This window comes from Monomorium pharaonis, chromosome 11, assembly GCF_013373865.1.
Source record: "Monomorium pharaonis isolate MP-MQ-018 chromosome 11, ASM1337386v2, whole genome shotgun sequence".
NCBI lineage: Eukaryota > Metazoa > Arthropoda > Insecta > Hymenoptera > Formicidae > Monomorium > Monomorium pharaonis.
In genome coordinates, this window is record NC_050477.1 from 12,950,600 (window position 1) to 12,965,122 (window position 14,523).

The following is a 14,523-nucleotide window of genomic DNA, read 5'->3' on the forward strand; positions in this document are numbered from 1 at the left end:
TAAGCTGATCAGCCAATGATTAAACACATTTACTAGTTATTTACTATATACTAGTTTACACCGAGCACTTGGTACGCGTATCAAGTAGTGAATTTAAGCTGATCAGCCAATGATTAAACACATTCACTAGTTATTTACTATTTGATACGCGTACCAAGTGCTCGGTGTAAACTAGAGCCATATCTATAAGGTCTATGGCAATAGCACATAAGCACACTTTAGGGCCACCGCACAAACTCTTCCATAACGCGTTACGTTACGTTAAGTACTCCATACGAACCTAAGTTGTACTTAAAATTTAATTTAAATCAACGCACAAAGAAATCCTTAACGTAAGAACTTAAGAACTTACGTTAAGGATTTCTTTGTGCGTTGATTTAAGTTAAATTTTAAGTACAACTTAGGTTCGTATGGAGTACTTAACGTAACGTAACGCGTTATGGAAGAGTTTGTGCGGTGGCCCTTAGTGACCTAGTTTACATCGTGCATTTGATACGCGTATCAAATAGTAAATAACTAATGAATGTGTTTAATCATTGGCTGATCAGCTTAAATTCACTACTTGATACGCGTATCAAATGCACGATGTAAACTAGGCCAGTGGTTTGTTCGCGTCGCCATGCTCCGACATGCTCCTACTCACTCCAACGCATTCTAATAGGTTGGCGTGAATAGGAGCATGTTGGAGCATGGCGACGCGAACAAACCACTTGGCTACGGTCCACTTGACACTACAAACGTTTCGAAGCATTCTATGATTGGTCAATTCGTAAAAATCTTTGTTTCGATTGGTCAATCAAACACTTCGAAGCATTTGTAGCGTCAAGTGGACCGCAGCCCTTGTTTCCTTACACCATGTCCTAACCTATTCAACGAGCTTTTAAAAACATAGAGTTTATATGAACATTTAGGATAATTATTTCCATACAAATTTAACTGAATGAATGTATGTATAATGTACACAATATTATAGCAAGCGAGTATTATAATTACAGTTGACGTTTAGAGCAATCGAAAACGATGAGTGAATTTAGATTGCATCATTTAATAGTGCAGTTGATTGAGTTATTAGGGTGAGTGGTAAAATATTTGTTTTTAATTTATTAAATGTAAATCGCAGAATTACGTAGTAATAATTAGTTTAAAAAGTATTTGAGTTTGCATTGTATGTATATTTATAGAAAATGTTATCACTCTCAACAAATATATGTAAATATAATTATTTTTATAGTTCGGAGTCTGCTCCTGAAAGACATTTAGAAAAACTGCAAAAAGAGAGTTCGACAGCGAATGCGCTAAATGCTGTTGCTCCTCATAGTTGTATCCAGCATCTTGCTAAAATTTCGTCTCAACCTGAATTATTTATACAGAAATATGAGGAGCTAAAATCAAAAAAGTTAGTTAATGTAATGTATAAGTGACTTCTCTTACATGTCGAAAGGTAATAGAAGATGCATTTTTCAGAGTCGATTTGTTAGGCCCATTTGTGCAAACTTTAGAATTGATATCTCAAGATGATGAACTAAAGAGATATCTGTCAAGATCTGTAACAACAGCAACGGCTAATTCTCTAAGGGATTCGACTATTACACAGGAGGATTTACCAAAGGTAGTAATAATATACAAGCATACACACATACAGTATCTTTAATGAGATATTTTAGTTAACAAGTATAAAATATCTAGATTTTTATCTCATTATCTAGAAAAAATTTGCTTACCTGTTGCCAATTATAACATTTTGTATATAACTGAATGTATTATATATATATAACTTTTAGTATTTTAATAAATATTTTGTTTTTTTACATGCACACTACTGCTTAAAAATTTCAGCACGTTTGAGATTTTTTGCATCTTCCGAAAAATTAAGTATCTTGATAAAAGTAAAATGTTCAAAAATGCATTGTAAATAGAAAAGACAGCTTGAAAATTTTAATTTTGTTATTTTTATAATATTTTTTAAATTGAAATTCTTGATTTATACAAAATTGAAAATATTTTTTAAATCATTTTCAAACTTCTTTATTTTGATGCACTGCAGCTTAATGAAACATTATTGAACAAAAAATTATTTTAAAGCATAAAATATTTTTTAACTTTAAAACTAAAAGGTTTATGGAAAAAAGAAAAATGAAAAAAACGTTATAATATGATTAATTTGGATATATATTAAAAAATCTTTTGAATACTTTTTTATACTTAATTATTCATGAAATATGGGAAAATCTCAAACAAGCTAAAATTTGTGCAGTAAGGTATAACTTAGTATTATTAATTGTCTTATCTTTTTATGTATATACTGACATATAATACACGTAATTGTTTAAATATTGGATAGATTTGCAAAACTGTAATTAAAGCTGCTGTGGAAGGAGGAAAGAAATTAAATCAGCAAGTTTGTTTAATTAGTAAGAAAAATGATGGTATCTTAATGAAGCATAATTGGGTGGGAGAGCGTCCACGTATAACTTGGGATTTTCACAGTGACACTGCAGTAACACTTTATCAAAGTTTGTAAATAATTTTTTCTGTGAAAGACAAAATTAAAAAAATAAAACATGCATTTCTAAAATTATGAAATATTTATAGAGGTTGTACCGATTGTATCTCAGGAATCCATACTTCTTTGGGATATTTTGTATTGTTTGAAAGGAATAGATGGATCATATATTGTTTCGGAGCCATTGACGAGTCCTCATGGTGTTAAAACTTTCAATATATCACCAGATGTTGGTAAGGAACATGTCAGAAATTTTAATCTGAGGTCATAATTGTTAGAATTATTATAATTGTTATTAGATTATTATTTATTATATATTATAATATTTAGTAGTATTATATTACATATAATATTTGTTATTGTATTATTATATTGTTGTTATTGTTGTTATTACAAAGATGAATTTAATTGTTTTTACTTTTATCTTTAGGTGTATCATTTAAACAATTAGCACAACAGATATTACCTTTAGCCTCTTATTACTCCACAACAGTGAGGTTTGTTGAAGAAAAAGTGTCGCCAGATGATGGGCAAGTCAATCATGCTCTAAGAGGAGCTATACAATCTCTATTAAAGGATTACTTGGTATAATAAAATATAATTCATAATTTGATAAGACAAAAACGTATCAGACAATATATTTATATATTTCTTTAATTTAATACATTTGGATATTGATTTTATGTGCTGTCAGCTCTTTGTAGTGCAACTTGAAACGGAACACATTCATGGTAAACTAAGTTTGCAAAAACTATGGTTTTATATACAGCCTACTATGCTTACAATGTCTGTACTTTCTCAAATTACCTCCACAATATGTAAGGTTAGTTTGAAACATTTTTTCTTATGCCATGGCAGTTTGTTTAGTTATAACCGAATCTTCTTGATATTTCTTGATTTTATATTTTTTCAAGTTCAACAAACTGCATGAATAAATTCTTGGTCTTGAAATATATTATAAGTTTGACCTGAAAATTCAAGAGAGATTCAACTTTTTAAGGTTTGAGCCCTGACTGAAATGTTATTTTTCACAACAAATTCTTTACAGTATTTAGGTGCTAATAATAAATGCTTGTTAGCAATATTATTAAATTGATTATTAATATCAATATTATTATTCTTGTAACTTATAAATGTGTTTCAAGGTTGAAAATTTGTTTAGTAGTTTTATTCAGTATTTTTATGTGAAAGTATAAGTTATACAATTTTAAAAAAATATATATAATGTCATTCTAAAATAAAAATATGAATACACAATTTTGATTGTTACTCTATCTAAATCACTATTATGAACATTTTTGAGGGATTTTTCTCTAACATTTATCAATATTAAAGACAATATTTTTAAAGATTAAATTATTATTACTTAAATTTTATTTATTATTTATTATTTTGGAAATAATAGTGCTACAGTTTTTTTGTTAAAAGATATATAAATGAGAATTTACATGTCAAATTTCCATCTACTTTTAGCTGGAGAAGTTTCTTAATATTAATTAAATCATTATGATTAATTCTGAATAAAGATGTAAAAATTGCAAAGAAATGTAATTTTTATAACTTTATATTAGAAATATTAAAGCATAATAGAGTATTTGATTTTAGGCAAATGCTAGAGGGGGTAAAGTATTAAGCCTTTTGCATGAACAAACATTGAACAACGTTAGTAGTGAAGCAAAGTCTAAAGAACTGTGTTTATATCTGATACAAGCGGCAAGCATGCCGTATATGCAGATTTTAGAAAAATGGGTTTATAAAGGAATGATATGTGATCCATATCAAGAGGTTAGCATTAAGTTAATTTTTATATTACAGTTTTAGGATACCTTATTTTATACTTTATTTATACTTATTTATTTATTAGTTCTTTGTAGAGGATAATGAATTGATTCAACGGGAAGAACTTCCAGTGGATTATTCTGCCGATTATTGGGAAAAGAGATATACTATGCGATTAGAAAGGATACCAATATTCTTGAATGAACATGCACAAACTATACTTAGGACTGGAAAATATTTCAACGTAATTAGGCAGTGTGGTATGTTTTAAAATAATCCGGTATTTATTTTTATTATATTATAAGAAACAAAATAAACGTTACTTTACGTAATAAATAATGTTCTTAACTCGAAAAATTCTCAGAAGTTTCAGAAAATTTTTTTGCTTTAAATAGAAAAAGACAAATAAAAATGATCAAAGTGGATCTTAATGTTTCTTGTGTGATTTATACATTTCCGCTGTTACTTTCAGACTTTCAACAGTCATTTAAAACGATAGTAAATTAGTAATATCACAATATTTAATACATTATCAATTTAATTAAGAGATATTAAAGATATAAAATATTAAAGAATTTATTGTGAAAAATATTACATGAGTCAAAGTTTCTGGATCTTCCAGCATTTTATGCAACTACTTTAACTAGTTTGACCTCCATATGCCTTGATTGACTTAAATGGCAAGGAGATCAAAAAGTAATGGCGTAGTTCAAATAAATTAGAAAATATATAAATTACACAAAAAACATTAAGATTCGCTTTGATTGTTTATTTTCCTATCTCTACTTACATAATATGTGGTTATATGTGTGTGTGTGTGTGTGTGTGTGTTTGTAGGTTTTAATTTTTTTAATTTTTTCTTTTAAGATAATGTTACCTTTATTGTTTTCTTTATCTCTTTAAGATTTTTTTTATATTTATAGGTTTTAACAAATAAGTAATGCATCTATAAAGTCATATTTTTCTATATTTTTTATTAAAATGAAAAAAATGGATTTTTTGTTGATTTTTTTTTTGTTTGAAAATTACAACTTCTCTCTCTAATAAAACACTAATAATAAGCATTAATAATATTTTTGACCTATTAATTAATCATAAATGATTAATTTATAAATTATTTTTAAGTCCAATAAATTTTTACATTTAGGTAAAACAGTGCAGTGGGGAAAACAAGAACCATTAAGCTATCAGTATCAAGGGCAAAAGTATATAGCTGCTATTGATAGGGCATATTCAGAAGCTGCCAGAAAATTATTAGAGGTACTTATGAAGGAAAATGATTTGATGGGTAGACTACGTAGTGTAAAGAGTTACTTTCTTCTTGCCCAAGGAGATTTTGTGGTAAGTTTAATTTGTATACTTTGTTAAATGTCAATTTTACTTTTTTTGATTATTTAAAATTATTATTAAATATAGATAGATTATTATATATTTATTTACTTCATATCTTTTGGTTTTGGATGATAACATTCACAAAAATTATTTTAAGTAGAGGAGAAAAAAAGAGGTTATGAAGCATAAAAGGTTTAATTTTACATACTTTAGGTTCAATTTATGAATTTATGTGAGGCCGAATTGAACAAGAGTATGTACGATATTGTTCTGCATCGTTTATCATCTCTTCTCGAAGTTGCCTTGCGAATGTCCACTGCAGATTCGGATCCCTATAAAGATGATCTCAAGCCAGAATTACTTCCATACGATCTACAATATCAAATGTTTAGAATACTCTCCATTCAGACTAGAGACGAAAAAGGTAAATGTTATTAAAAGTATCATACTTATTCAATTGAAGAAGTTTCTATAGAAACTAAACAACTCTAAAAAGTTGAATTTTCAGAAAAAAAACTTATTTTTATTAATAAAAAATGATTTGACATTATAATCTAAATTTACAAAATTTGATTTTTATAGAAAATTATTTTTTATATTTTAAAGAAATTAATGTTAAGAATTTCTAATTTTTTTGCAGAATACTGTTTCCAAGCAGGTAAAATTTTAACTGGTTTGGAAGCTTTTGTTTTTAATTACGATGTTAAATGGCCAGTTTCTCTAATCATTAATAGAAAGGCCATAGCTTGTTATCAAATGCTGTTCAGACATCTGTTTTATTGCAAATATGTTGAGAGGCTCTTATGCAGGTAAATTGCTTTGTTTTAACATATTTGTGCTTTATATGTATAGTAAAATTTTACAATTTAATGGATTATAGAGTATGGATCAGTAATAAAATAGCGAAGACCTTTACACATGAAGTGGCAATAGCTTACAGACAGGCATTTTCATTACGCCAAAGAATGCTCGATTGTATACAGCATTTAGAATATTATATGATGGTAGAAGTCGTGGAACCAAATTGGTTAAAATTTATAAATAAGATGAACAAGGTAAAATATAATTTTTTTCTTTTATCTTTACTTTAATATGAAATATATATAAGATTCAGAATAACTACCTATCCAATTGATAGATATATTTGTAATCAAATTCTAAGATAATTTTTTTTTATAATTTAGAGCTTAGTGTTTAAATTATAAATAGAAATAGCTAGCATATTTTGAACTGGAGATAGGCAAGGGCTGTGCAATTCACTATTACACATGGATTTTCCACAAAGCGCCTGCTGCACTTATCTAATATAACAATTTACGTGTACACATTGAAATTTTCTCTTTTTCTCCCTGTAATTCATATTATTTCTTTTTCCTGTCCCTGTAAACTTGGATCATTTGTATCTCATGCAGTTTTTGGTTTTTTTTTTTCAAAATTATGTTTCAAAAAATTTTTAAAAAATGTATGTATTACTATTCGACCTTCTATTTCGTAGAGAAATCGAAAAATTGAAAAATAAATTTATTTAATCAATTTTTGCATAAACAAAGTAATATTTATGAAATATAGGATTTTATAACTAATTGGAATTGCAATTGAAAAATAAAAAGGAAGTTAAAAAGTCAGGAATGCACCTTTAATTTAAAAAGTCATGTATCATTATGTTTTATCAAAATAGAATAATTATTTTTTTAACATAAAAAATAGATTTGTATGTAAATATCAGTTTTGAAAAAACATTCTTTTTGTTTTGAATTTTTTATTTAAGAATTTTCTTGAATGTTTTATATTTTGGAATATTTTTATTTATAAACATTGTAGTGGAAATATGACACATTATTTTTTAAAAATAGAAATTTCCCAATTTGACACATTTTAATGAATATTTTGAAAAAAAATGTGAAAAAATTATATAAATAAATTAAATATTATGCATAATAATAATGTCAAAATAAGCTGGAATAAACTGAAAAATTAAACATAAGAACTTGTCTGCACAAAAAATATACACAGAATAAACCTAAGTCGCTTGTATCCTATTCGTCTATTTACTATGACAGTCGAATTTAAACTAAAGATTTGGAATTTTGTTAAGTTCCTTTCTCCATTTAACTTTTCTTAGGAGTCAGTCTCCACCTTTCATTTATTCTTTAATAAACGAGACAGATAGATTTTACTTGGACCCAGATTTATAGGAAGTAAGGGGGGAGGGGTAAGTTAATTATAAATGTTTAAATATACGTATAAAGATTGAAGCGCGTGAATATATAATTATTACAATTGAAAACGAATCCTGTACTGAAATTTTGTTATTTCTGATTTTGAATTCTAAATATTCAAATATTTACGTAAAAAGTATCTGAATTTAAACATTTGTAATTACAAAACAAAACAATTTTAATTACAATTTTGTTATTGTTAATATTTTTTATTTATTATTTAAAATTACTTTTTTTCTGTCTACCGAACATCCTGTATTTATATATTAAAATATGTTTAGATTATATAACTTTATTTATACTATTTGATTTGCTTTACATACTTATTTGATAAATTGACACAGGTTAGTAATGTCGATGATGTGTTGAGCGTGCATCAAGATCTGCAAGACAGTTACCTAAAGGAATGTATGTTGACGGATCCTGATCTTCTTGGCTGTATCACCGGTATATGCGCAATATGTGTAGAGTTCTGCAATTTTATGCAGGTAAATTTTCCATTATATATTTCTATCTAATATTTAATTTAGTCTGCATGTATAAAATTATACCTAATGATTTCCTCCTCTAAGTTACGACTGTTGTTTTAATTAAATTTGTTATACTACTTTATTTATTATTATATAATAATATTTTTAAACTTTTTCTCTCTTTTTAATTAATTTTAATAAACACTTTAAGTTACATGTCCTATATGTTCTTTAAGTTATATGTTCTTTTTTGTATAATAAATTTATATTCTGTACTTTGTATAATACTGTTTATATAATACTAGTTTACAAAAAGTATTTTTTAATTAATATTGAAATAGATAAGGTGTTTGTTATAAATTTTTGGATACTGAACGTCATTGTCGTATCAATTTTTACAACACATTAGGCTTATGACATAATTGGAGTTTAATGTGCAAAAATAACTTTTTTGCGGTATTTAAAAATATTTTATAAGCAAGGTTAACGCTGTCTTGAAATTCTAATAAAAAATTATGAATATATTCTTTATCTCGTACAAATTTTTTTTCTTTTTAATTAAAAGTATAAAGAATTTATGTATAAACTTTATAAAAAATTTAAATTAAGAGAATGCTAAACTGCTCGTCAAACTTGATTGAGATCGATAATGTAGTCATTTGTTTATCCTTGTTTATGAAAATATTTGCTTCAAAACACAAGTTATGTAGCTTATACGTACAAATAAATTGTATCCCGCGGCTCGGAATAGATTGAGAAATAAGACTATATTCGTCAAATTACGATTAAAAGCCACAAAAAAAGTTATTTGAAATATATGATGCTCAGAAATCTGTAGTGAAAGCGCTTAGATGAATGAAATTTGATCACGCAAGTAACTCTTTTTTACGGCTTTTTTGTACGTATAAGCTATATAACTTGTATTTTAAAGCGAATATTTTCATGAACAAAGATAAACGAATGACTCTACATTATCAACCTCGATCAAGTTTGTCGGGCAGTTTAGCATTCTAGATTTGCTAAGACAGTAAATTAAACCTCAATATTATTTCGAAAATTTAACTGTTGATGAAATTTAGTTTGCGGCATTATTTTCCAAAAATATATAAGTTGTAAACTAATGTAATTTTATGCAAAACATTTTATTAGTAACTTGTATAATATATCTCTTTCAATGCAAAGATTGATTATATACTTTTCTTGAATGGCAACATTTTATTTAAAGCTATTTTTAAGAAACTAAATTATATTAATATTTTATAAATAAGTGATAAGGATTTCATGGGAAAGAAAACTATATAATGGATGAGAGTGTGATGTATATTAAATTTTAATATATACTAAGTTTTAATATTCTACTAATGTTAAGCGTATGAGCCGCTACTACATTGATGCTGAATTGACATCCATGATTGGTACCTGTCAGGAAGATGTCTATGAATATGAGGTATATTTTCAAAGCTTTAAGCTTGCCCGAATGCATCTCTGTAGTTCTAGAATCATAATACATTTCTTTGCAGATAAGACATCTTTTAATGTCTGATATGCAGTAATATTTTGCAAAATAGTATTTAGCAAGCACACTTTTATACATATATTATTTTACTGCATTATATTGTCTCTTTAACATAAGAACATTTTGATCTCTGCATAAGATTGTACCTTAAATGTTAAATGTTAAAATTTTATTTTATAACGGATAATAAAGTAGGCCATAAAACAGACAAAAATGTGTGCTAATACACATCATATAAAGTTCTTAATGAAGTTAAAGTAAATATAAAAATTAAGAATATATAAAGCGGAAAATTCATACATAGAAAAAGTATATTATAATTTCTTGTAATATATAATGTATATGTACAAGACGGCTCATTTTAATTTATTTGTGTAAATTAGTATTAAAAATACTGAAGAACATGTAAACTGATATATTTATACATATACAGGGTGTACGACAACAGATGAGAAAATGTAAAAAGTGATTCTAGAATTTTTAGATAATAAAATAAAACGAAAGTCCAAATTAACAAGTTGCGATTAAAACTTTAATTATAGGTATTTACATAAAAAGTGAAATACATGAATATTTAGACATTATATTTGAAAAACAGTCTCTTGAAATTTTGTTATCTTTGATTTTAAAATTCTGAATATTTTAAATATTTAAATATTTGCGTAAAAAATCTATAAGAGTAAAAACTTAAATGTACATGTGTGAATATTTAAATATAATTATATTAAAAATAATTATTGATAATATAATTACAAATCGACGCCTTAATTGCAATTTTGTTATTCTTAATTTTAATCTTATTTTATCATCTAGAATCACTTCTTAAATTTCCTCTCACCGATTGCCAAATATTCTGTATATTATTGGTACTGCATGATGTAAGTATTATTTTTTTATAAATGTTAATATCTAAGGTGTACAGTAATACTTTGCAAAATAGTATTTAGAAAGCATACTTTTATATATTATTTTATTTACATATTCTCTGTCTTAATACGTATAAAAAGATTTTAATCTTTGCATAAAATTGTACCTTAAATGTTAAATATTTTAAATTTTTATGTCATAGTAGGTGATAAATTAGGACATAAGATATATTTTCTAATACACATTATATATACACATTATATAATTATAAATAGAGGTAAAGTATATACAAAATGTTGTGTATTATAATTTTTGATAGTTTATAATGTATATGTAGTATACAAGATGATTTATTTTAATTTATTTATGCAAATTTCTGGAAAAATATAAAAATATATATATAATTGAATTTGCAATATACAGTGACATATATTTTTTTTTTTTTAACAATTATACGTTTTTATTTTACATCAATTGATCATATAGCTTATTTTGTGCATTAAAGTGTTAAGGTATAGTATTTTAAATTAATTGTTTATAGGTTTTTATATTGTGCCAGAATAAAGTGTAAACTATCTTATAAATTATTGATTTTTTGATAATGTCCTACGCGTATAATGGAGCATTTAATTTGCTTTATTATGCAAGGTCTTACATTTTATTCGCATCTATCATGTGTTATTTAATGGAAACTGATTCTAAAATTCTAAAATTCTTATCCTTAATATGTAATATTCTTCTATTGTGCATATTAGTAGTTATATTCTTTTATTTCTCAAATAAATAAGAATTCTATTTATTACAGATTTAGTAAAAATATAATTTTAGGTTTATTATTTTTACAATTTTTCTCTGAGATAATTTCTTTGTATTTTTTTAAAGTGCATGAAGCAGCAATATTCGTATAAAAATTAATCATGTATTTTAAAAATCTTATAAAAATGGCAATTTTTACTTATATATTTTATTTATTTATTATTTATTTACAAATACATATTTTTAAATACGTTAGTTTATTGTTGTATTATCTATCATTGTTTAAATATTAAAATATTAAATAATTTAAATATTAAATATTATTTAATAAAATATTGTTATGTGTATCATATTTCTATTACTTTCAAAAAATTAAAAACTTTTGTTACTTTTTAATTTTATTTATACAATATATACATATACATATATTTGTAAATATTAATTATATTTTTTTAGATCGAGAACAGTTCCACAACGAAAGATGGAACCGAAAGTTTTGAGGAAATAATTGTATCATTAGACGAGAGATTTACTAAAGTATTGACACGACTTCTAGACCGAATTTGTGACTTGGGTTGTGATAATAATAATGAGAAATTACTTAATGTGTTATGTCGGTAAGAATTTTTTACTTTTTTATAATTTAAAAAAATTATTATTTTAGAAAAAATTTAAACGATTAAGGGGATGCTGGACTGCCTCTCAAACTTGATCGAGGTCGATAATGATGTGCACGAATGACTCTACATTATCGACCTCGATCAAGTTTGAGAGGCAATCCAGCATCCTCTTAAGGGTCGGTTGTTCCAACTTCTTGGTAAATTTACCTACCAGGTAAGCATGTATCTATCTTCATTTCTTTTCTTAAATAAATAAAGACGAACATATATTTATCTGATAGGTAAATTTACCAAGAAGTTGGAACAACTGGCTCTAACAAAGATATATCTGTTTAATAACAAAGATTACTTGTCTTAAGCCCATATAAGATTGCCCTAGAGATTGAGATTGAATTCGAAATTAGTCAAAAATTCGAAGAAAAAGAAAATCTCAAGTTTAATAAACTTTGTTTTGATTATCACAGATTCAATTTCAATCTTAATTGTTAATTTGAGCTTGAACTTGTAAAAACATGATTAGCCATGTATTAATGAAACTTAAAATAATTTGTAGTGGCTAATTAAAATTAAAGTAAATATTTCATTAAAGGAAGCCAATTTCAATGACCTAGACATATGTTGTTAAATTTACCCTCCTGAATAAGGATTAAAAAGACTTTAATTGTAAATCTCATCAATTGTAAACAAGGGGGAGGTGTGAAAATCGAAAACCCATGTGAAATAGAATAATTACAGACTTAGTGTTTTTCACACGAAGCGACATTCACTCAACACTTCTTAGTGCTTATGATAGGTTCTTGACTTTTTTTGAGAAATTTCTAAAAAAAAGGTGATACGTACTGCAATTTTTTTAATAAACAATATCTTTTTAATGAACAATGAGTGACGACTAAAATCTTTTATAAGTTTACTCAGGAGGGTAATCTTGACAACAAATATCAAGGTCCAGGTCGTCGAGATTAGCTTTCTTTATCGAAATATTTAGCAAAATTAATTATGCTTGCTGAATTTTTAATGACTCATTATTTTAACGTGCTAAATATTTATTGTGCTATTTAAATAATGCCTTTTACTTATTAGAATTCTGTATCAAATGCACATACATATATTTTTTAAATACATGCTTCTTTTTTTTAATTAATATTGATACAAAATTATATGAATTATATTTTATAAATAATGTATGTTTGAATTAGGCTTGACTTCAATATGTTCTACACCGATATATTGATACGTCGAGGAAGAGAAAAGACCCTTACACAGCAAGATATATCTGGCTAGTAATACACACATAATTTTTAATTGTGCACGGGGATACATATACGTTATATACAACATGTATGTGCGCATGAAAAATGGAGATGATACAAGTTTCAATAAAATTTATTAATATAATCTATTTATCCATATAAATTATATACAAAGAATTTCATTATAAATAGATATAATCTATATAAATAAAAATGTAAATGTTTGTTCCTCATCTAAGATCCCGTAAGTTTTTCACCGATTGCTTTGAAATTTTGACACAACGTTGCATTTGTAACCGGGAGTGTTCTTATGGGGTCTGATTTTGGAAATCCCGTGTGTTTCAAAAATGATGGCCATAATTTAATTTTAAACAATATTTTTTAAATAATATTTTTTTGTAATTTTGACACAACGTTGTATTGAATTTAGTTAGAAGTACGTGAATAAATGAATATTAGATTTATTACTGGTCGTTTCATAAATGCAGGCCTTTAATTTGAGAATGATTCTTTTAGCGTGTATATGACAATTTAGAATCAATGGCAGGATTTAAAATTTTGACACAATGTTGCATTCGAAAACGGGAGTGTTCTTATGGGGTTTGATTTTGGATATACCGTTTCAAAAATGATGGCCATAATTTAAGTGTAAAAAATAGTTTTTTATTAATTTTATTGAAATTTTGACACATTGAGACGGGGAGAGACCGTGAGAGACGGGGAAAGACCGGGAGAGACGTGAGGAGACCGAGAGAGATGGGGAGAGACGGGGAGAGACCAGGAGAGACGGGGAGAGACCGGGAGTGACGGGGAGAGACCGGGAGAGACGAGAGAGACCGGGAGAGGCGAAGAATGTTTCTATTGTGTTTAAATTAAGGTAATAAGAAAAATAAAGATGGCTATTATTTTATTGAAAAAAAGGAACTTATTTAAAACAGTCTTTTGAATAGATTTCTAAATCCATGGCAGCTTTTAGAAAAAAAAGTTAGAAGTACGTGAATAAATGAATATTAGATTTATTAAAGATAGATAAATGCTTATTCAAAAATAAAATAAAAAGAGCAACAGTAAAGTAAAGCTCTTGAAAGTTAAACAACGAAAGCAAAGAAAATTTGAAAAAAACGTAGCATAAGAATAGAGAGCCACAGCAACGCGTAGCAGGGCATAGCTAATTTTTAATAATTATTAAAGATTTATTTATAAAATATGTA

At 26.2% G+C, this 14,523-nt stretch overlaps 1 protein-coding gene across 2 annotated transcripts; it reads left to right on the forward strand.

Moving 5' to 3' along the window:
- Nucleotides 1–749: 749 nt before the first annotated feature.
- Nucleotides 750–13,526, forward strand: LOC105833800 (gamma-tubulin complex component 2). 2 transcript variants are annotated; one of them, XM_028191280.2, is made up of 17 exons: nt 1,021–1,073; nt 1,232–1,396; nt 1,465–1,609; nt 2,342–2,513; nt 2,593–2,736; nt 2,934–3,088; nt 3,198–3,326; nt 4,109–4,288; nt 4,368–4,542; nt 5,430–5,623; nt 5,828–6,038; nt 6,255–6,423; nt 6,495–6,669; nt 8,178–8,321; nt 9,673–9,750; nt 11,899–12,059; nt 13,259–13,526. In XM_028191280.2, the coding sequence occupies exons 1-17, from the start codon at nt 1,021–1,023 to the stop codon at nt 13,341–13,343; spliced, it is 2,535 nt and encodes an 844-aa protein (XP_028047081.1). In that variant the 3' UTR covers nt 13,344–13,526. The 2 variants fall into 2 exon arrangements, with proteins under 2 accessions (XP_028047082.1, XP_028047081.1); XM_028191281.2 differs by lacking the exon at nt 9,673–9,750 and having other exon boundaries at nt 750–1,073.
- The last annotated feature ends 997 nt before the right edge of the window (nt 13,527–14,523 follow it).